Here is a 22367-nt window from a genome sequence, read left to right on the forward strand (position 1 = left end):
CCCGCCCCCCAACCCAGACTCCCATGGCTGATGTTTGAGAGTTACCACCACATTTATGGACAGACTGAGTTCCAATGGGCCTGGCCAGAGGGACGTTGCCCACACTTTCAGATTCCCCCAAGTTAGGCACAATCCCCCTGGGGCTCTCCTGCCTCTGGGAACTGGGAAGGGAGGTTTACTCTGAGACCTTCACCCAAAGGAGCAAAATTAGGACAGGGTCCTGAGTTGTCAGAGCCATCAGGCTGGGGAAAGGTTCCCCTGGAGAGTTTAGGAAAGTTGATATTTAGGTGGGTGCTCTTGTGGCTGAAGGATGGGAAGGTCTGGGGAAATGGAAGGAGGCTCCTAATCACAGGCACTCAGAGCTGGGGGCCCAGGAAATGACACCCCACGGGACCTCATCTACCTTTCTCAAGTAGGCTCCTGCTCTCCACTCCCATCATCTCTCTAGGGGAGTCTGAGCATCCAGCCCCCACCACCCACCCTGCAGGCATGACCACCCACCTTGAGCAGTAAACTCAGGTGCCCCCCAAGGATATGTTGTGGCTCTTCCTGGGTGGTGTGTGTGAGGGAGATGGGAATGCTGGGGCATAGCCCTTACCTGAGAGGGAGTAGTCAGTGCTGGTCATCCTCATGGCAGGTGTGTAGGAGACGCGGGGAGCCAGGTCGCGGTCCTTCTCTTTCTGCCGGCGTCGGCGCCAGGCAAAAAGGCCCAGCAGCATCACAATGAGGAACAACAGGAGGACAATGCCTGTGACAGCACCCACCGAGTGCCGCTCTGCACCCAGCGCTGGGCTGATCTTGGTGTAGGGATTCAGCTCCTCCATCATGAGGGCGGCTGTGGGCGGAGGGAGGGCCTCAGCTGGGGCGCCTGCTGGCTCTTCAGATCTCTGTGGGACCTGGACTCCTAACACTAGGAGGCTTGGTTCTGGTCCTGGCCCTGGTCTTTAATTCCCGTGATCCCAACCCCTTACTGTGCCTATTTCTTCAACTGCCTAAAGTGAGTGGAGTCCTAGAGAACTCCCCAGGGACAAATGTGATCGTGGATCAGAAACAAAACAATGTTTGAATATTTTACTCTTCTTTAAAAAATAAGTTAGATAATGACTCATTTAACCTTCCCAGCAGCCTGGTGAAATAAGGACTGTTTAATTCTTTCTCTTTCACAAATGGAGAAACTGAGTCACTGAAAGGTAACTTGCCCAAGATCAACCAGTAATTGGTAGTGTCAGGTTTCTCATGAGTCGGAAAAACTGGACTCAGCCCCTCTCCCTGCTTACTAGCTGTGTTTCTTAGATGTGACTTGGAGAGTCCTCAGTTGGCTCAGTAATTGCACCCTCTGCAGGGGACTGTGAGCACCACCTGACAGACTGACAATGACAGCTGTGAGTGCTGTACCAGTGTGCCCATGATTACTTCCCACAAAACCCTTCTTGATATATGTATGGACTAACCCCCATCAGAATGCAGTGTGCATGGTTTTGGTCCCTTTTCTGTCATGTGGATAACTGAGCCCATTTTTATCCCCCATTTCCTTAGAACCAATAGCAATAGAACTCGCTACCTGTTTGCAGCACTTTACATAGGGGTCTTATGTATACAAAACCATTTCTCAAGGGCTCACATTATCTCAACTTGGTCGTCCCAACTGCCCTATGGGGGTCTTCGGACTGTAGACCTGGAGCCAAGGCTGAGCCCCTTCGGGTTCCTTGGCTCTCAGTGGAACATCGTGCCATGAAGGAAGACAAGGGCTAATCTAATCTACTCTTTCCACTTTGCATGTGGAGTAACAGGCCCAATAAAAGGAAATGACCTGCCCAAGGACACCTAGCAGGTTGGCAGACCAGAATTTGGCAGATCTTCAGATGGCCTGGTGACTTTCCCCAGCGCTAGCTTGTGGTTACCCTTGCTTGGCTCACAGGAAGCTTGCCAAGGATGAGCACCGTGAAGCTGAGGCTGCCTGCTCCATCTGCTCTCCAGCATCTGGAACCTCCTCCCTCCCTTCCACACCCACCTTACTCCCCCTCTCTGCCCAAAGGTGAATAAAGTCACAAAGTGTCCTTATACAATCCAGTTGTTCCTGTTGGGATCTCCCTAGAGTCTGCCTGCATGGGGCCCTTTCCACAGCCCCTTGCCTGAGACTCTGCCATCTGTGTATTACCTTGGTCACACCTGATTCCTTTGAATCCAGAGCTGCAATAACAGGTGCCAGTGACGTGGTCACAGGTCGCATTGTTCATGCACTCACATAGCTGCTGACAGCCATAGCCAAAGGTTCCTGGGGCACATCCTGTGTAATATGAAGAGTTGGGGTAGAAAGTGAGATGCAGCCACCCTCCAGTCCATACGTGAGCAGCTCTGCCTCATAGACTGGAACCTACTTCTTTCTCTAGCTCCCGCTATGCTTTGATTTGATACTTGGGGGCAGACAGCACCTCTACCCCTGAGTTGGGGGACACCCACCCCTATTTCCTTCACATTTAACACATTTATACAGTATCCTCCACATGCCAAGCCCTAAGCTGGGTGCCATAGGGGCTGCAAAGAAGGATCGAACAAGGTCTGCCTCCCTCATGACCCCTCAGGCTTCTGCTGTGCCTCAACAATCCACCATCCCCACCCAACTGGAGGAAGAAACCAAACACCAACGTAGGCACAATCTTCGGCACCTTTCCTTGGAAGTTACTCCAGAAGTCAAGGGAGCAGGGTGTGGAGCCCGGAATGGGGGGCCCTTGAAGAGGGAGGCTGAGGCCCGGCCCCGACACCCAGGGGCATGGGTTGGAACAGCTTACTCTGCTCGCAGTGTTTCCCGGTGAAGCCTGTGCGGCAGGTGCACTTGCCGCTGATGTGGTCACAGCTGGCACCATTCTGACACTGGCACACGCGCCCACAGTCCTTCCCATAAAATGCTGCTGGGCAGCCTGGAGAAACAGGGTGGGGGCAACTGGGGAGGTGCAGCTGGGACCAGACCTGTCTCCTGCCACCTCTCTCTGAGCATGGAGTGAAGACTAGTGAGACCATGCACCTGGGCCTTTCCCACACTCTGAACCCTCACACTAAGGGGGTGGCAAGTCATTTGGACAAAGGTGTCCTGGAACTAGAAGCCAGGCTGGGGTCTCCTGGCTGTGTAGTAACAGGCCACTCCTCTTCACTCTGGGCCCCACTGTCCAAAGGAGGTCTGGTCTTGGTGATTGCTAGGGAATCCGCCAGCCCTGGCCTCCCGGGACTCTGGGCTCTAACCCCTGCATCCAACCAAGCTTCTCAATCCTAGAGGTGGGAATGTTCCCAGCCCAGAGGCCCCCTCTCCCCCCCAGCTCTTGGACCCCACCTCCTCCCGCCTTCCACAGAAGCCCTGAACAATGCCCAAGGCCACCAGCAGGCCCCCACGGGATTCTGATGAGCTGGCGGCCAGGAGGCGGAGCTTACGCTGCGTGCAGAAGAGTCCGGTCCAGCCTGGGGTGCAGTGGCAGGCCCCATCCTCCGCGCTGCAGCGCGCCCCGTTGTGGCAACTGCATGTGTGGAAGCAGGCAGGGCCCCAGAACCCAGGTGGGCAAGCTGGGGGCGGGTGGGATGGGAGGATAAGGGCAAGGCAGAGAGGAGCAGAGGAAAGGGAGGGAGAGGATGGAAGGGTGCATGTCAGAGTCAAGATGCCAGGAGGCATCCAGGTGGCATTTCCTGACTTTTGGGGGGCGGGGCGAGAGGGGGTTACCGTATTCTCAGAATTCCTCTGTTCACTTCTTGGCCCAGTCACCCAGGATTTTCATTAAGTCCAGATTCTCTGCCCACTCTCAGCTCTGAGGGCTCCTTAAACCTCCCCTCTCAGGACTGACTAATTTGGAGTGTGTGTGTGTGTGTGTGTGTGTGTGTGTGTGTGTGTGTTAAATTGTAAACATCCTAGTTTACTATGTGAACACTGCGCTAACTTCCCCATGAGGATGGGAACTTCCCCAGGGTAGGAACTCTGCTCTTTTGGCTGGTGAGCTCCCTGAGGATGGCACCTGTGTCTCCATCAGAACGGAAATTCCCTCAGGCCAGACCATCTAACTGTGACCTCCCTAAGGGGTACGGGCTGGGTCTCACCCATGAGCCAAGGAGCTACACAGAGCATTAGATTGGATACACCTTACATGAACAGCCCCCAGAATCCCGTCTAGGCTTAAATGGTGCCCAGGACCATTCACATGGGATACCCACAGGATGCCCTCACCCCTATAAGGTGACTGCCCTGGCCTCACCTCACTTCCCTACTCCCTAACTCCAACATGCCAGTCAGTCCTTGCCCCCTCTTCTCTCCATCCAAACTTTGCTCAGGTGCTGATGGAGTATTAATTTTCAGTATTAACAATATTAATGGTACTATCAACAATAGTAACACCTTTGATACTGGCAGTTAATAATGCCAGTGATCAATCCTAGTAATTCATCATATTAGCTAGAGAGCTAAGCGGGACTCAGGTGGACATTCCTATCACAGGAGATTTCAGCTCTGGGAGGTAGTGGCACCAGTGGCAAGGAGTGGGGTGATTGGGGGCCTTACCTGGGGTAGGGGACATTCCCAGGAGGCAGCAGCTTACCCTGTGAGCAGTCCTTGCCAATCCATCCAGGGAAGCACTGGCAGGAGCCATCGATGGGGCTGCAGGTCCCATTGTTGGCACAGGAGCAGAGCTGGGCACAGTCCTGCCCAAAGCGCCCTCCAGCACATACTGTGGGCACAGGACAGCTTGGTACCTGCCCTTCCATCAATACTCAGACCACCACCCACAGCTGCATTCCCAGAAGTTTCCAGACTACAGCCATGACCATCCTGGTCTATTTAGGAGCTGCCCATCTCGGCCCTTCTCCATCTGCACAGGAATGAGTTCCCCCCTCGTGCCCACAGCTGCATCTCCTCCAGCAGAGGAACCGATTGAAGCCCGTGGGGTAGGATCACTTGACTGAGGTCTCACAGACACAAGTGGAGAGCTGGGAATCCGACCGCTGCACCCATCCAGTGCTCCCTGCACTGCTCCACAGCCTTCTGCCCTCCGTTACCACATTCTTGCCAACATTACTAATCCCATAGCCATGAGGGCAGAGAATGTAGCTGGAAGGAGAGGGACAGATGCAGAAGGCAGGTCTCTCTGCTGTTTATTGGAGGACTGGCCCTGAATGTCTATCCTGTCCACCTATTTCCTCTGTTTCTCCAAATCTGACCTGTTCTTCAAGCCTCAGCTCAGCCCTGTCCTCAGGAGAGCCCCCTGGGTCCACAGGGAGCTTTCCCTAACCAAGCTTCCAAGGTATTTCCACCCTGAGTCGCTTGTAGGATTTGGTGTCAGCCCCTCCCAGAGGAGTCACTCATTGGCCCCTGGAAGAAGGGCTAGTTTCCTCAGCTAGGCCACAAGCAACTTTAGGACTCGGTCTGAGTGTTAATCGAGCACCCCCCTTTCATTTCCCCCTGCAATCCATCCTCCACCTTCTTCCTACAGCTTTAGCTCTCTGAAGCACAGTTGTCTTCATGGCACACCTGAGCCTTGCCTGGCATCCTCAGTGGCTCCCCCGTGCCCCAGAATAAAATCTAGATCCTAGAGATCAGCACTTAATCTACCTCATCCAGACACATAAGCCACTAATTCACACACCACTTTCCAAATGCACCTCATGCCTATCTTCACTCTAGCTCTTCCCTTCCCTGACCCTCATTCCAGCTGTAGAAATCCTACCCTGCCTATAGGACTCATCTTAAGTGCCACCTCCTGCATGATCCCACTGTAAGAAGTGGCTAGTCCTTCACTATCCATTTTCTTCTTCCTTAGTAGAGTCTCGAGTTTCAGCTGGGCCCATGGCCCCCTGAAATAAAGAATTTATTTCCCTGGCTCCTACACAGCTTGGTGTGGCCATGGGACTACACTCTGGCCAATGGTAAGTGGAAATGTGTGTCTCTTTGCCTGTCCTCCTTGTTGAAAGATAATGTGGATTATGGATAAGAATGTTGGGTGAGATGGCTGGAGCTCAAGCAGCCATCTTTCATTAGACATGGAAGCCATGTGCTGAGATGGGAATGGCTGAACAAGAGAGAAGGAGCCTGGGTCCCTGACATCTTTGTAGGATACCCTACCATTCCCCAGTGGCCAACTTCTGGGTCTTCTCCCTGTTCTATTTTTAATGTGTGAGGAACATAATGTTTGTCATTTTCAAACCAGATACTTTGGGTTCTTATGTCAACTACTAGAGGCCCGTTGCATGAAATTCATGCACTGGGGGTGGGGGTGGGGGTGTTCCTCAGCCCAGCCTGCACCCTCTCCAATCTGGGATCTCTAGGGGGATGTCCAGCAGTTGAACATCCCTCTCACAATCCGGGACCGCTGGCTCCTAACTGCTCACCTGCCTGCCTGCCTGATTGCCCCTAACCACCTCTGCCTGCCAGCCTGATTGCCCCCTAACTGCTCCCCTGCTGGCCTGATCACCCCTAACTGCCTCTGCCTCAGCCCCCACCACCGTGGCTTTGTCCAGAAGGATGTCTGGAAGACGTCCAGTCTAATTAGCATATTACCCTTTTGTTAGTATAGATAGCTGAACTTGATCCCACCTGATTCACTTCTTCTCTGTTCTGGGGGGCTATTTGTTTCTGTTGGAGCTTCTAGAACACTCTGCTAGTTTCTTCCCTGGTCTTCTGTTACTGCGGCTTGTGAGCCTGTTTCAGGCCAGGCCTGGGTTCTACCCATGTTTGTGTCCCCCACAATGCCTGGAGAAACAATAGTCTCTTAGGCACAGTGGCTGAGTGTGTGGAAATACACTGGCTACCCCTCTCCCCACTCGTCTCCCAGGTTCTGCTGCAAAAGGCAACGCTTAAAAATGTCCCCTCTAGCCCTAGCTGATTTGGCTCAGTGGATAGAGTGTCGGCCTGCAGACTGAAGGGTCCCGGGTTCGATTCTGATCAAGGGCATATGCCCAGGTTGCGGGCTCGATCCCTGGTGGAGGGCGTGCAGGAGGCGGCCAATCAATGATTCTCATCATTGATGTTTCTCTCCCTCTCTCTTCCTCTCTGAAACCAATAAAAAATATATATTAAAATCAGTCAATCAATAAAAAATAAAAATAAAAAAATGTTCCCCTCTAGACTCCAGGCTTTGTGAGAGCAGGAACTTGGCTCTCTTGCTCTTTGTTGGGTCTGAGTGCCCAGCACAGTACTTGGTATGCAGCAGTCACTCAGGAAATGTTGCAGAATGGCCAAAATAGGCCCCAGGAGCAGCGACCTTCCAATAGTTTCTGCTAGAAATTCCTGTCCCTTTGAGCTCCTCTCAGTTCAGCATACTCTCCTCAAAGCCCAGTACCAGCAGCCCTACACCCTCCAGGCTTCCTTGCATTCCTGTTATGGGGGAGGAACTCCACATGGGGAAGTCTTGATTCTTGAAGAGAAGCAACTTCCCCAGGGCCCAGGCCTCTCCAATCTTTGGGCTGCACTCCCCTTTATGCAACACTGCTTGGCACCCATATTGCCAGCCATTCCCCAACCAGATTGTGGTACCTAGGATCTGTGCCTCGGATCATTGTCCACTTTCTCGCTCCTGGACACAATCAGTGGTTGGGACAAATAGTAAAAACAGCGTGGTACGCCACGCTCTCCAGTCAAAAGCCTTGGGCTTAGGTTTTATGTGTTCAACAAGCCCTTCTATGGCACTTCTGTGCCTCAGACACTATTCAGAGTGCTTCATGAATATGAGTTCAGTGAACCTTGTAACACTCTCATTGTTCTATATTTTCATTATTATTCCTTTTTATTAACTCTATTTCAGATGAGAAAACTGAGCAACCGAGAGGTTAAGTAACTTGCCCAGGTCACACAGCTGGGAAGTCCTGTCACTTTCTGGCTAAGGAGCTTTGAGCAAACCACATCACTCCTCTCAGTGTTTCCCCATCTGTGAAATGGGGATTTTAGCCTCAGGCTGTGGTTAATAGCTATGGGCAGGGTGGCTGATTGGGGCCCTGTGCTCCTGGTAAAACCCCTACTTCCTTCCAGGGCAGGTCCACTGCCTGGAGGGTGATAAACATCTCTCCTCTTTGCAGTTCAGGCTCTGGCTTCAGCTTCCTGAAAAACATGTAGTCCAGGCCCTCTGGGAGGTGTTGATTTGGGGAACTCATCCCCCCTGTCCTGGCTAGAGCTTTCCACTCCCCCCCATCTCTAAAACAAATTCTGAGCTTCTCTAACAAGACCATCTTATCTTTGAAGTCTTTGTCACAGACAAAGTCTTTGACAAATCCACCCACAGAACTGCTAATGTGATTAGTATAATACATTAATTGGGCCACTTCTTAGCTGAATCAAGAGTGAGGCAAAGAGAGGGGTGGTGGAGAGAAGGGGGGCTGGTGAAAAGAAAACATCTGGTTATATTTAATCTATGTTTAATGATTCTGCATGAGCAATGTCTGTAATTTGTAACTCGCTGGAAAGCTGGTCATTAGAAAGTGTCAGTTCAATTTTTTACAAGGTTTGAGACTTAACCAGGGCAGTTGCCATTAATAGCAAACTCTATTAGATCTATATGTGGAAAATACACATTAGGCCAGTGGGCGATAAATCAGACATTGCAGGATCTGAGAGTTACTCCTCGGGCTGCTTAGGTCCTAATTTAGACTCAGCCTATCTGTATTGATGGCGGGGTCTCTGGTGTTTAATAAGTAAACCTCCATGTGTCAGGTTATGATTAAGCTGTCCTAGGAGGGCTGCAAGCAAATGAAACTGTCACATATGTTTCCCTGGGGCCCAAACTTCTCATGACCTCAGAGCATCATGGAGTCAACTTTTCACTCATACATATTAACGGCCCATCCACTTATAAAAATAGCCCAGCTCAGTGGTGATTATTCATCAAAAGAATCAGTTCCCTGGGAGGTAGTGAGCTCTCAATGGAAGTATTTAAGCAGAGGCCAGATGAGATTCCTGCACAGATGACCTTGATGTTGCTTTTAGCTCTAAGTTTATCTTAGTCTAAGATCCCTTCCCTCCTTCCAGGTTAGAGTGCAAATTCTGTAACCTTGTGTTCAAAGCTGTTCCGAAGGCCCCGACCACCTCCTCAGCCTTTCCCATCCCCAGCTCCGCCATCCTTCAGCTCGTCCCTACTGCTGGACGGTCGCGTGTCGGCTCCCCTGTGCTTTGCCCAGGCTGTTTCCTCTACCCCAATGCCTTTCTTCCTTCTCTGCTTTTCAGGCTGAGGCCCAGTGAGGTCCTGCCCAGCGAGGTCCTGCCCAGCATGGAGCCATCTCCCAAATGCACACTGCCCTGGGGACACTAAGCCGGGGGCTGCAATAAGCAGTGGTGTGTGCTGGAGCCAGCTTCGACCTTTGCACTGTCGTTAAATATTCAGGATTTCTGTGACAGGTGTTAAACCACTGGAATCAGCCATAGTGGGAATATTTTATAGAAATTTGCAAATGTTATAAATCAGAGCTCTCCCCCACAGAGAGCCAGGTTAGCAGCACACCAAAGCAAATAAGCTTTGAGTGGTAGGGGTTGGCTGGAGTTGGTGTTGGGAAGGATTCCGCAGCTGAGACAGGAAATGAGGTGGTGTGTGATTAGTGATGTTGGCCTGAGTGTGAGGGGAGGAGAATTGCAAAGTTGCCATCTCCAGCTGAAGCCAGAACCGACTCCTCTGAGCTCCCACAGCTTTCTCTGCCTCTACCACTGGGCCTCATATAAGCCATGAGGACCTCACCTACGCTTGTTTTATTTTTCATCCATTTAGCATGGGCTCTGGCATCAGAATTTGTTTCTTGCTCTGCCACTTGCTAGCTGTGAGACCTTCAAGAAATGATTTGACCTCTCTGAGCCTGTGCCTTTAACTGCATCATGGCTTTGTCTTATGCCTTGTGGTGCCCAGGTCTTAGAAAGGTAGGCCCAAACCCTGAAGAGGCAAGGAGCTGCCTCCACAGATTATGATGAGACTCCAAACCCTTCCCTCCCTCCCAGGACTCCTCACCTCCCTGGCTCCCTTCCCCCCTGAGACAGTACCTTGGTTGCACAGGGCTCCGGAGAATCCGGGGAGGCACTCACAGACGCCGCTGACGTGGTGGCAGGGCCCGCTGCTGTGCACGCAGAGGGGGCACGGCTGGGCGCAGCTGTGGCCATAGAACCCAGGGGGGCAGACTGGGGGTGATGGGGAGATGTGGTCAGCAGCCCAAAGGGCCTCAGCCAGCCCTGTCACCCTTCCAGTTCCACATAGTGATGAAGGGAGGCTCCTCAAACATACAGGGAGAGCCACACCCACCACACCTTGGAGGGCCTGTCTCTGTGCAGAGAAGAGCTGTGGTCTGGTCCTCTTTCCATTGAGGGGCTGGGCCCTGAACTTGGGGGCAGAAAAGCCAGGGGGGCAGAGAGGGGACTAGAGGAAGGGCAGGACTAGTTCTAAATGGGAATGGGTGGGAGGATGAGGTGACTGAGGTGAGGTCTGAGGATGGAGAAAGGGGGCTCAGCCTTACTTCTCTGGCATAAGGGTCCTCGGAAGCCAGGGGCACACTCGCAGCTCCCATCCTCTGGGGAGCAGGAGCCGCCGTTCTCGCAGCTGCAGGAGACGGAGCAGTTGGGGCCCCAGCGACCAGGTGGACACGTGCTGTCACAGCGGATGCCTGTGGGCCAGAGGCAGACTCAGGTCAGCGGTAAGAGGGGTAAGGGAAAAGGAAGAACAATGGGCCCGGCCGGCATGGCTCAGTGGTTGAGTGTCAACCTATGAACCCGGAGGTCATGGTTCGATTCCGGGTTGGGGTACATGCCTGTGTTGCGGGCCGATACCCAGGGTGGGGCGTGCAGGAGGCAGCCTATCAATGATGCTCTCTCATCATTGATGTTTCTATTTCTCTCTCCTCCCTTCCTCTCTGAAATCAATTAAAAAAAATTTAAAGGAAGAATGGTGGGAAGGGGGCACCATGCAGTAGGAGAGGTGGAGGCAAACAGTGCATCTAGGAATGTAAAAGAAAAACTCAGCCAAGGCTTGGCCTATCAGGGAGGGCTTCCAGGAAGAGGTGATGCCATAACTGAGTCCTAAGGGCTAAGGGGAAACTAACCAGGTAAAGGGAATCCTATGTGCAAAGAACAGGAGGCAGGAGAGAGAATCATGCCTTGAAAGAAAAAATAGTTCCATGTGGCTGCACCATCTGTATATATAAAAGCCTAATGTGCAAATTGTCCCCTCGAGAGTTCAACAGGGAGACTGGGAATTCAATTGCTCGCTATGACGTATGCTGACCACCAGGGGGTGGTATGGAATGAAGGAAGGCCCCGGCTGGCCGGCAACCAGCAGCTGGGGAAGGGAAGCCCTGGCCAGCTGCCGGAAGACCCTGGTCGGCCCTGATTGCCGGCCAGGCCTAGAGACCCTACCCGTGCACAAATTTCGTGCACTGGGCCTCTGGTAAAGTATAAAATGAGCTTTGGCAAAGAGATGCGATTGTGGGAATAAGGGACCAGATCATAAGGGCCTCCTTCATTTTTGACATATTAGCTGGTATCTAAGGATAGGCCTGGGAAAAACCAACTATGGGGCAAGTGAGTGCTGTTACGGGGGTTGCACACACTGGGAGTGAGCTACTTGCCTACCCATGTTAGCCCAGGAGCCACTGGTTCTCCCTGGGTCCCAGCCAGCCAGCTCGGGCCTGGGACCCAGAGAGTGGGTGGGGTCTTTTCAGATTCTTTGACCACAGTCCTCGGTGCAATATGTATTTTATATCATAGGTGCACACATATGTATAATAGAAACCAAGCCTTTGAAAAATGACATTTACTGTGTATGATGCACTCTGATATTTTCTCTGCACTGTGATATATTCTATTCATTAAGAAAAAAGAAAGCTAGTTGTGACCAACAAATGGATTTAATGACCTTCAGTTTGACCAATGGTGGCCTATAGGGGATAGAAAGAGGAGCAAGGCCTACACATTCTTTTAGAGCTGAGAGGAAATTATGTGTTGGGGGTGATTACCTCCAAAGAAGGAATTTGAAAAGGCCTGAGGCTGGAGGCCCCAGCTCTGGAGTGGGGTTTGTTCCCAGGCAGAACGTCTCACATGCATTAATTAGCTGAATGGACCGGGTGGACCCTTAGAGACCTGCATGGCTTTGGAAGGTGAATATCAGGAGCTCAGAATATCAGAATTAGTTTAAAAATCATGTCTGCCTTCTTATAAGGACAGGGATTTTGAGAGAAAGAAAAAGAGAGGAAGACAGGCCCAGTGAACACAGCTAGTCCTAGCAGCGGAGGGAGAGCAGTGCGACCAATTTAGCTGGAATTGTACAAGCCCACCTGGGTGGCCGGGAGAGGGGGAGGAGGCAGGACAGCCGAGGGAACAGACAGGAGGGGAAGCAACAGGCTCCACTCATCCTGCAGTGCCCGTCTAGCCTGGTGCCTGCGCCCTCTCCAGGACACAGGTGTCTGTGCAGAGGGTGAGGGGCAGCTTCTCTCCAGGAAACGGGATCTTTCCCCAGTGAGAATGTGGGGCCACACTCCACCCCTGGATGGAGGCCTCTCCCTGGGGAGTGCTGGGTGCACAGAGGTGAGTCCTGGACCTGCAGCATGGACTGACTGCAGGGGAGCCTGGGGAAGGGGAGACCAAGGGGAAGCCGTGAAGCTGTGCAAAACCAGGGGCTGCCATCGGCCCCAAGGAATTCTTTTGCCCTCGGTGTTGGAACACCCAGGCTGCAGGCTGCAGGCCTAGAGACACTGCTGTTCCTGGGGGCACACGGACTAAGGTGGACTCCCCCATCTGATGGGACCTCTGATCCTGCCTACGCAGCAAATATTCTTTGTAGGATAACCAAGCACATGTATCATAGACCTGGCTCTTTCCTAGAACTATATGCAGACGTTACTATGATTACTAAAGCACACTGCTTGCAAAACACCCTGCATCAAGCACCCTGAATTTATGGCAGCATTTGCTATTGTCTCCCCCCAATTGGTGGGTATTAAAAGTGCAGCTACTCTCATGTGTGGGATCCTCAAATTGTTTTCAGGTCAGGAAGGGGTCCTTTGTCTTGGAGATTAGAACCACAGGGATAAGGTGACTATGCTAGGATTGCAGGTGGCTTACAAGGGCCCACTGGGTCCTAGGATTTGGCAATTATTCTACTCTAGGCCTGATTCTGTGGGAGTGGGGCTCATGTTTGAACTTCTTTTATGTCCTAAGAGCTACCTGGAATTGAAGACATTGGGACCTAAGCGGGGAGAAGGGCCCAGGGCTCCCTCTGTGCGGAGTGACCAGTTCTAGAAGGGGACTTACTAGTGTGGTCGAAGGGGCTGACCTTGGCCTGGTGGGAGGCTCTCCAAATGCTGAAGAGGCATAGCTTCATCAGCTACCTTCTCTAGGCCCGTTTCCCTGTAGTTGAAGGGGGATAATGATTCCCCTGAGAGGTCCCTGCCCTGCTAACCCCCAGGGAATCTCCCTGCTTCACTTTTCAGGACCCTCCACGCATCTATATTGGGGTAAGAATCCACATACTGTGGCCTCTAGTTCATGCCCCAAGGCCAGCAGCCACTCAGCAGCCTTCATCCTGTAGGGTCTCCTTCCTGGATGTCAGCCCAGAGATTCAAGCATCTAATTGATAGTCACCAACATACAGCTTTGTCCCCACCTGTTATTTGAATGTTTCGTGTTTAGGAGTCCTGTCTCCCCTGCCAGCAATTTGATGACAGAGACTCTGGTCTCCTGACACTTTGATCCTCCTTCCTTGGTCCTTCTAATGGACGGGGATGTCGTCGTGGTCATTTTTGCATCTCTGGTGCCCAGCACAGTGTCTGACACACAGTGGGTGCTTAGGGACTACTGCTCTTTTCGAGTTTTGCCATTCACTGCGGGCAGGCCTGACACAGTGCTGGACACATGGTAGCCGCCAAATAAAGACTTGGTGAATGCTTGAGTCAGGAAATGCTAACTGAAGGAGTAAATGGCTCCCCCTGAAACGGAATCCTGTGTCTCCCTTCCCTTGTCACTAATGTCCCTAGACCTTGGGCAACTCCCTTTCCTTGTCTGTAGCAGGAACAGGTTGGACTATTTCATCTTCAAGGTCTCCTTCACTTTGAGAGGAAAAACCATATATGGTTATAGGCCAGCTCCTTTCAATTTATCTCAAGAAACATGTAGTAAGCACCTACTATGTGCAGGGCAAGATGAATTAGACATGAGGCCAGTCGTCAAGAAGCCTGTGGCTTATGGGGGCCAGGGGAGAAGACATGCATACACTTTGGGCCCAGAAAACCTGGTGCTGCGCCAGGCACAAGCAATATGCCAGGGGCTGGGGAGGGGCCACTGAGCAGGCGGCTGGGGCCCCCACCCCCTCCCTATCTCTCCTCAGTCCCCTTCTGCATGATAAGCCCCAGGACATCAATCGCTCCTTTGAAATGTCTTCAGGACCATGTTTGGGGAAATTAGCTTTAGAACAGCAGAGGCTTTACTGAAAGGCTGTCCATCAAAGACAGGATTTCTAAGCACCAGATGTCATTAAAATCTTATCAGTGCACCTGAAATTAAGGCAATGAAAAATTAAAGTGGGTTTCTACTTGGCTCCAGCTAAGAGTCTAAGGTGCCAATGTCCTGAAGGGCAGGGCAAGGGGAGCCAGGTCGAAGATTCTGCCGAGGAGGCAATGTCCCTGGCCCTGGGCTGCTCAGAAACTTTCTGCTTCCAGAGAACAGAGGCTGCTCAGCAGCCGGTGTGAATTATTTATCTGAGGACGTCCACTGCCAGCAATGCCTGCATTTCCTTCTCCTGAGGCCTGGCTAGTGGGTTCATTGTCACAGTATATCATTATTCAGCACTTCCTGTATTCAAGGTTTACATTTACTGAGCACTTACTACGTGCCAGGTACTGTTAGCACTTACAGGTATTAATTCATTTAAGTTTCAAAAGGACCCTGTTGTTACAAGGATTATAATTATCTGCATTTTATGAATGGAGAATCCAGGCCCTGAGTGGTTAAAGGACCTGCCCAAGGTCACCAACCCAAACAGTCTGGCTGCACTCTTAACCGCTGTGTTATCCATATCTCAGTGTGTGGCAGGCAGTGGATACAGTGGTGAACCAGGCGGATATGGTCCCTTCCTCCACAGAGCTGATGGTGGCGGGGGGGAGGCAGATAATAAACAAATAGCTACTAATCTGAGTTCAGTGACAATTGCGGTTCGCACTGCAAAAGGAAAAACGTAGGGTATTATGAGAATAAATAAAGGTTAAGGGGGTGGGTTGTGGCTGGGGGAGAGAGCCTTGCCAGAGGAAATAACCTTGGAGTTGAAATCTGGTGGAGGAGAAGGCGTTATCAGGCGCAGAGACAGGGAGAGTGATCCAGGCAGAGGGACTACGCCTACAAAGGCCTGGAGGCAGGAAGGTGGTCGGCCTGGGCGGCTGGAATAGTGAGGGATGGGAGGGGGCAAAGGAGAGGTAGAGGAGTTGGGCAGGCCCAGTTTCATGTGGGCCCCAGGCCACCTTAAGGACTCTAGATTTTATATGAATGCCATGGGAAGCCACTGAGGCCTTCCGAGCAGGGACTGATGTGAAAGGATCTGGGTTTTGAAAAGTTCACGTTGGCCACCATGTGCAGAATGGAAGCAGCCGGGCGAGAGGGGAGGCGCAGAGACCAAGCAGGAGGCCAAGGCAGTGCCGGCTGAGAGAGAGTGCCTGGTGGGCCAGAGTGGGGGCCGTGGGAGGGAGAAAAGTGATGGATGACAGGTCATGTAGAGACTAGCCTGGGCTAAGGATAAAGTTCCTGGTCTCCCTCTCCACCATATGGTCTGCAAACACCTATGTCCACCAGGGGTCAGCCTTTGTCTGATTCTTCATTGCTGTGCCCCTTCTTCTTAGGAGAGAGCCTGCACATAGGTGTTCAGTAAATACTTGTTTACTCAGATTGAATGGAATGGAGAGCTGAAGCCCAGGAAATAAAGGGAAAGGTACATATTTAGGAAGCAAGAGGAAGTCATGAAGGAGAGAGAGCAGTCAAGAGAAGAAGGAAAATGCCAAGAGCCCAGTTTCCCAGGACCTGGGTGGTGGCGAGGCAGCAGGGGTTACCTGTCCATCCCGCCAGGCAGCAGCAGTGGCCGGTCACAGGATCGCAGCCATCGGCGTGGCTGCAGTCACAGCGCTCACTGCAGTTTGGCCCAAATGTGCCATCCTGTGGACAGAGGGGAGAGCGAAGTGATTAGACCCAGCTCCCCAGAGCTCCACACACTTCTGTTGGAATTTGATGGCAAAACTGAGCCACTGCCCCACAAGGACGCACAGAGACTGGGGCCGGGGCACAGTGGGAACACTTTTTATAACTGGGTGTCCACACAGCCATCAAGCCCCTCCAAGGAATTCTCTGGCTGCTTTAACAAGAGCATGGGGTTTGGAAGGAGGGAGGTGACGGTCCCGCCCTGCTTCTCAATGGTCAAGCTCAGAGGGCGGTAATGACCATCCATTAAAACTGTGAATGGAAATGCACTTTGCAAATTGCAACACATCAATCACATGTGAGGAATGACTGATTTATTCTTTGTTGCTAGGGAAGAGGTGGTGACTAACACGTGTTGGGTGCTCATTAGGTATCAAGAGCCTTATGTTCTCTTCACAACGACTCTGTGCAATGGTTCCATTCTACCCACAATTTAGAGCAGCGGTTCTCAACCTGTGGGTCGCGACCCCTTTGACGGTCGAACGACCCTTTCACAGGGGTCGCCTAAGACCATCCGGCATATCAGATATTTACATTACGATTCATAACAGTAGCAACATTACAATTATGAAGTAGCAACGAAAATAATTTTATGGTTGGGTCACAACATGAGGAACTGTATTTAAAGGGCCAGAAGGTTGAGAACCACTGATTTAGAGGGAAACGTGGTTAGAGAAGGGAAGTATCATGCTCAAGGTAACAGGAGGTGGCAAAGTCAGGATTTGCACCCAGGACTGTAGGACTCATGTGACAATATCACATCAGTTGGTTTAACTTAGTCATATTTTAGACTGAGATCCGGTGATTAAGTCTGGTGGTTGTTGCTGGATAGTGCTTAGTTCAGGCCTCCCACACCCCAATCATAAAATTATAGATGCTGGAAGCAGAAAGAAGCTAAGACATGATCTATCAGGGATGGCAACTCTGATGGCTTAGTGAGGGCCGTCCTATAGCACCGTATTGCGAAGGATTCTGAAGCTGCACTTGGGCTCAGGTAAACATGCCGAGTCAACTAATGTTTACCGAGAGCTGCAAGGGGCAAGGGATGCCACATCACCACATCACCATATCTGCCGAGTATCTGCCATTTTATAGATGAGAGGGCTGAGACCTGAAGTGTTTGGAAAGTGGCCACAGAGAGGTTAGAAGTAGGGCCGAGACCTGATCTACGGTTTCCATCTGTGCTCTTCTCTGTGGACAAAATAACTCCAGGGAAGGGTGAAGGGATGCTGGGCCCACAAGGACCTTTCCAGCCCTGGACACTCACCGGGCAGGGCAGCTCACAGGTGTCTCCCAGCCAGCCGGGGGTGCAGGCGCAGGCGCCGTCTGTGGGGCTGCAGGCCGCCCCGTTGGCGCAGGTGCAGCTCTCGTTGCAGTTCAGACCCCATGTCCCGCCGGGACAGGGCAGGGTGCAGTCGAGGCCCTGCCACCCTGAGGGAGGGAAAAGCTGTCGGCTCTCCATTCAGGGCCAGCACAGCCTGCTGCTCACTCTCCCCAGCTCTGCACAGGGCACCCTGCCCAAACCCAAACTTCTCAGATCGCTGGGTTAGGACACACATTCCACAGAGTCCGCTCCGAAAGACGGTTGCCACATGCTGGGTGGCTGTGCCGGCTGTTAGGAGAGCTGGGGCTAGAATGCGGTCTCCTGCCTCCCAATTCTCACTGTTTTTGCGTGGGCTCATGAGCCCACCTGGGATAGGGAACCAGCTGAGGTGGGGAGCGCTCTCTCAGCCCAGGTGGAGTCAGCCAGCCTGTCTCAGGGCCCTTGTTTTGGGGACGGCCCGATTTCCCACTCTAGACTGGTCACTGGCCTGCTGGCCCGCAGCTCCGTTTCTCCCTCCCCTGCTCTGTTCTCTGACCCAGGTGGCCGACCCCTGTAGCTGCACCGCCCAAGCCCCCCTCCGCTGGCTCTCAGACGGGCTTGCTGATGAAAGACCTGGCCCACAGACCGGAGGGCGGGAGCAGGAGAGACACCAGGTGTCTCTTATTTCTCTGCCTCGAGCCTCTAGTGCAGTGATGGCGAACCTATGACATGCGTGTCAGAGGTGACACACGAACTCATTTTTTTGGTTGATTTTTCTTTGTTAAATGGCATTTAAATATATAAAATAAATATCAAAAATATAAGTCTTTGTTTTACTATGGTTGCAAATATCAAAAAATTTCTATATGTGACACGGCACCAGAGTTAAGTTAGGGTTTTTCAAAATGCTGACACGCCGAGCTCAAAAGGTTCGCCATCACTGACGGCTCACTAGTGGGGCTGTGTCTCCTTCGTGCTCCAGCTCTATTGTGCTGTCCTGTCCCTCTGTCCATGTCTCAGCTCCACCAGGTGGCCCTCACCCCCAGGAGTGGCAGCAGCTCCTCCCACAGTTGCTAATCTCTGGTCGATCACCTGCCCTTGTCCCTCCTTCAGCTCTCTCACACCAGGTAGCAAATCCCCTTTATCTCATTCCCACTATTGAAGCCCCTGGCCTGGGTTTCGGTGGCTGGAACCTGATGTACAGGCTCCCTGACCCTGCGTGTGGGTGGATGGGGCAGGAGCAGCCCAGACCCCTCCACTGGTGGCCCCCTGGGCAGTGTGCACCTCTGAGGGGGGTGGGATTGGGAAAGAGGGCACGTTACCTTCCTTGCAGGTACAGGAGCCGTCTACTGGGGAGCAGGTGCCACCGTTGTTACAGCTACAAACAGATGAACAGTTGGGGCCGTAGGTCCCTGCTGCACAGGGAACTGCACAGACCTCTCCCTGGGAAAAGAGGTGAGTTTTGGATCAGAGGTTGCCCCATGCTGGGTGGCTGTAACCGGCGAATACTGACCCTGACCCAAGATGTCCATGTTCTGGAGTCTGTATGTTATCTTACGGGCGAAAGCGACTTTGCAGATGTGATTAGGGCCTTGAGCTGGAGAATCTTGGATTACCCAGGTGGGCCCAATGTAATCACACGAGCCTTTAGAGTGGTTCTCAACCTTGGGTGCACATTAGAATCACCTGGGAATCTTTTTAAACTCTTTTACTAATGTTATGGCCCCACCTCATAACAAAGAAACAGAATTTCTGGAGGATGAGGCCCAGAAATCAGGATTTTAAAAAGATTCCCAGGTGATTCTGATGTGCAGCCAAGGTTGAGAACCACTGCTTTAGAAGTAAAAGATCATCAAAAGGGGAGCCTTGAGATGTTCTCCACCTGCCTTTGAAGATGGAGGTGGGAGCCACAAGTCAAGGAAAAACGGGGGGGACCTCAATCCTACAACCCTCATAACTGAATTCTGCCCGCAACCGACTGAGCAGGAAACAGTCTCCCCTGGAGCCTCTAGAACAGCCGTGGGCAAACTACGGCTCGCGGGCCGGATCCGGCCCGTTTGAAATGAATAAAACTAAAAAAAAAAAAGACCGTACCCTTTTATGTAATGATGTTTACTTTGAATTTATATTAGTTCACACAAACACTCCATCCATGCTTTTGTTCCGGCCCTCCGGTCCAGTTTAAGAACCCATTGTGGCCCTCGAGTCAAAAAGTTTGCCCACCCCTGGTCTAGAAGGAACACAGCCTGCCACCACCTTGACTGTAGTCCTGGCAGACCCAGACTAGACTGTTGACCCACAGAAATGTAACATAATACATTTGTTTTGTTTTAAGATACCACATTTGTGTTAATTTGTGTTACGGCTGTAACAGAAAACCAATACAGCGATCCTCACCAGTTGGGGGAAGGTCAGGCTTCCAGACCACAGCTCCAGGATGGGCAAAGCCCCCAGGGAGCTCGACCTCTGAGTCTGTACTAGGTCGCAGCAGCCCAGAATTGAACCCTTCGCCTCTCAGTCTTATTTGATTGTCACCAGCAACCCCAAGACACAGATAATAATTTCCTATTCCTATTCACCTGAACCCCAGAGAAGTTAAATGGAAGTAATAATAGCTAATGCTTATTAAGTGCTTTCTCAATATCGGGCACCCTGCATCCATCATCGCATTTAATCCTCACAGGACCCTCAGGAGATAGGAACTATCGTCTCAGCAGTATTCGTACTTAACAGATAGAACAGTTGTATGGAGAAGTTAGTGACTTAGCCCAGGTCATGGAGCTAAAAATGGTTGCTCTCTATCTGAACCCAGCTGGCTGTGTACGCATAAACTGGCTCCCGGGAACGCATTCTCTGAGATGGGAGTTAGCGAGCTCTTGAAGGGTAAGGGGAGCAGGACTGGGCAGAGGGAGAAGCTGCACTGAGGTGCAGTTGCAACAAGACTGATCTTTGGGGAAGCTCTAGAGCTGGGATGGCCCTTCGACTTGTCCCGCCAGGGGAGAGGGAGGGAGGGCCTAAACATCCCCCCAGTCACTGGGTCTCCACTGCCCGGGGGAGGGGGCATTTCAGGGGAAGCTCTGGGCTGAGGGCCATTTCTGGAAAGGGGCTCAGCCTGAGCCCCCAGCTCCCTGCAGTGGGGAGGAAGGACGGCCTCCATCCTAAATGGTGAATTTAGACAGCCTACTACGCAGCCATTCCACCAGGCCTCCTTTGTGGGCTATGAGCTCCAGGGGGAAGTTCAGAGTGAGGGCAAGCCACAGAGCAGGAGGCCAGGAGAGGGATGTCAGAGGCCTGGAGGTGGGGGTGGAGGGAACCTTCAGTTAATCAGAGAAGCGGGGTGGCGGGTCAAGGCAGTCGAGCGGGAAGAGTGTGGACAAGAGTGCAGAGGAATGTGAGAGTGAAGAATGTTCCAGGGGAGCTGGAGGGCGGTGATTGGTGTCGGAAGGGGGAGGGAGATATTTAAAAGGGGAGTTGGGAGCCTTGAATGCCACGTAAGGGAGTCTGGGCCTTGCTCCCTGAGTCCCCCAGGACATGCCTCCCTCACTCAGAACCTACCCTGGAGCTGTCTGCTCTAGAGAAGGTGGTCACTGGGTATTGAATTCCCACTGCATCCCCCAGGGAGTGTCTCCAGCCAGCTTCTGGGGTCTTACACCTAGGCGTACTGTAGGAATGCTGAGCAGATGGGACCAGGAGACAGAGCTTGTCTGGGCCCCACTAGCTGTGTTACACGGGATAGGTTACTGCCCCTCTCTGAGCCTTCGTTCCAGCATCAGTGAAATGACAGGTCTGAAGTAGAGGAGCTCACTGCTAACTCAAAGGGTCCCAGGCAGCTGGCCTCACTCCCATTTAGGCCACAGAGAGACCCAAGATTACGTATGAGCCGTCTGAGCCGTCTGAAGGGAGACTCCTCTCTCCCCCTTTCCTCCTCCTGGCTCTCGAGCACTGGCTGGGTCAGGAAGGAGAGACTGGGGAGTGCAGAGTCCTGCACCAGAAGGTTCCACAGTTCCCACTCTTCCCCCTGCCAGTCCCTGGCAGGCCTTGACCAGCCTGGAGTCTGCCAGCACTCCCATTACCCAGATCACTCTAATTTCTCCAAGATTACAAATAGCCCATAGAACATATTTACCCACTGAGAGCCTTGGTCCGGGTGCAAATTGCATGCACAGTTCATGATTTTCTCTGCATGCGTTTACATTGAGAGCGGCTTCTCTCCTGGTGCCCTCATTCATGTCCCCAATCCTGGGAGGCCTCCAGGGCCTGTGTGCCCAGCTGAGGGTCTGCTGGTGGGGCTCCAAGAAAACTCTCCACCCTGGCCCTGCTCCAGGGGCCAAGATGCAGAGCACCCCGCTGGAAATACCTGCTCCCCAGAATGCTGCACCTGGGCCCCATTTCCCCCAGCACAGCCCATGCAAGGATATGGACAGTCAGTGTGTTCTTACAACAGCCCTGGGAGGTCACCAGGTTGAGAGGACTTATTGCTTCCCAGAGAAGGAGACGGAGACTCAGAGGGCCAGTGAGTTATCCAGGGGCCCACAGTGTATCAGTGAGGGCGAAGGAGCAAAAACCAGACCTTCCTTCCAGAGTCGGGGCAGAGCCCAATGGTTAGAAAACGGACTCTGGTGTCATCCTACCATGCAGCCTTGTGCAATTTACTAAACCACTCGGGGACTCGGTTCCTCCATCTGTAAAGTGGGAATAAGAATACCCCTACTTCATAGGATTATTAAGAGGATTAAATTAGTTATCATATGTGAACCAGACAGAGCAGTGCCTGGCAGTCAGAAAGCACTATAAAAGCTATTATTACTGTGCCCTGGGCGGTGTGGCTCAGCAGTTAGAGTATCCAAAGGGTCTCAACGGGTTTGATTCCTGATCAAGGGCACGTATCTAGGTTGCAGGTTA

General features: G+C 52.2%; 1 protein-coding gene across 1 annotated transcript in view; it reads right to left on the reverse strand.

Moving 5' to 3' along the window:
• Positions 1–22367, reverse strand: part of MEGF11 (multiple EGF-like-domains 11) — a 270798-nt gene that overhangs the window by 15187 nt on the left and 233244 nt on the right. The window contains exons 12-21 of the mRNA XM_014536317.1: positions 18788–18908; positions 17430–17593; positions 16018–16120; positions 10450–10596; positions 9983–10117; positions 4572–4700; positions 3424–3552; positions 2790–2918; positions 2159–2287; positions 599–835 (exon numbers count right to left, since the gene is read on the reverse strand). Coding sequence (XP_014391803.1) covers positions 599–835; positions 2159–2287; positions 2790–2918; positions 3424–3552; positions 4572–4700; positions 9983–10117; positions 10450–10596; positions 16018–16120; positions 17430–17593; positions 18788–18908 — 1423 coding nt within the window. The remainder of the gene's footprint in view (positions 1–598; positions 836–2158; positions 2288–2789; positions 2919–3423; positions 3553–4571; positions 4701–9982; positions 10118–10449; positions 10597–16017; positions 16121–17429; positions 17594–18787; positions 18909–22367) is intronic.

Source organism: Myotis brandtii, unplaced genomic scaffold, assembly GCF_000412655.1.
Source record: "Myotis brandtii unplaced genomic scaffold, ASM41265v1 scaffold160, whole genome shotgun sequence".
In the NCBI taxonomy this organism is placed as follows: Eukaryota; Metazoa; Chordata; class Mammalia; order Chiroptera; family Vespertilionidae; genus Myotis; species Myotis brandtii.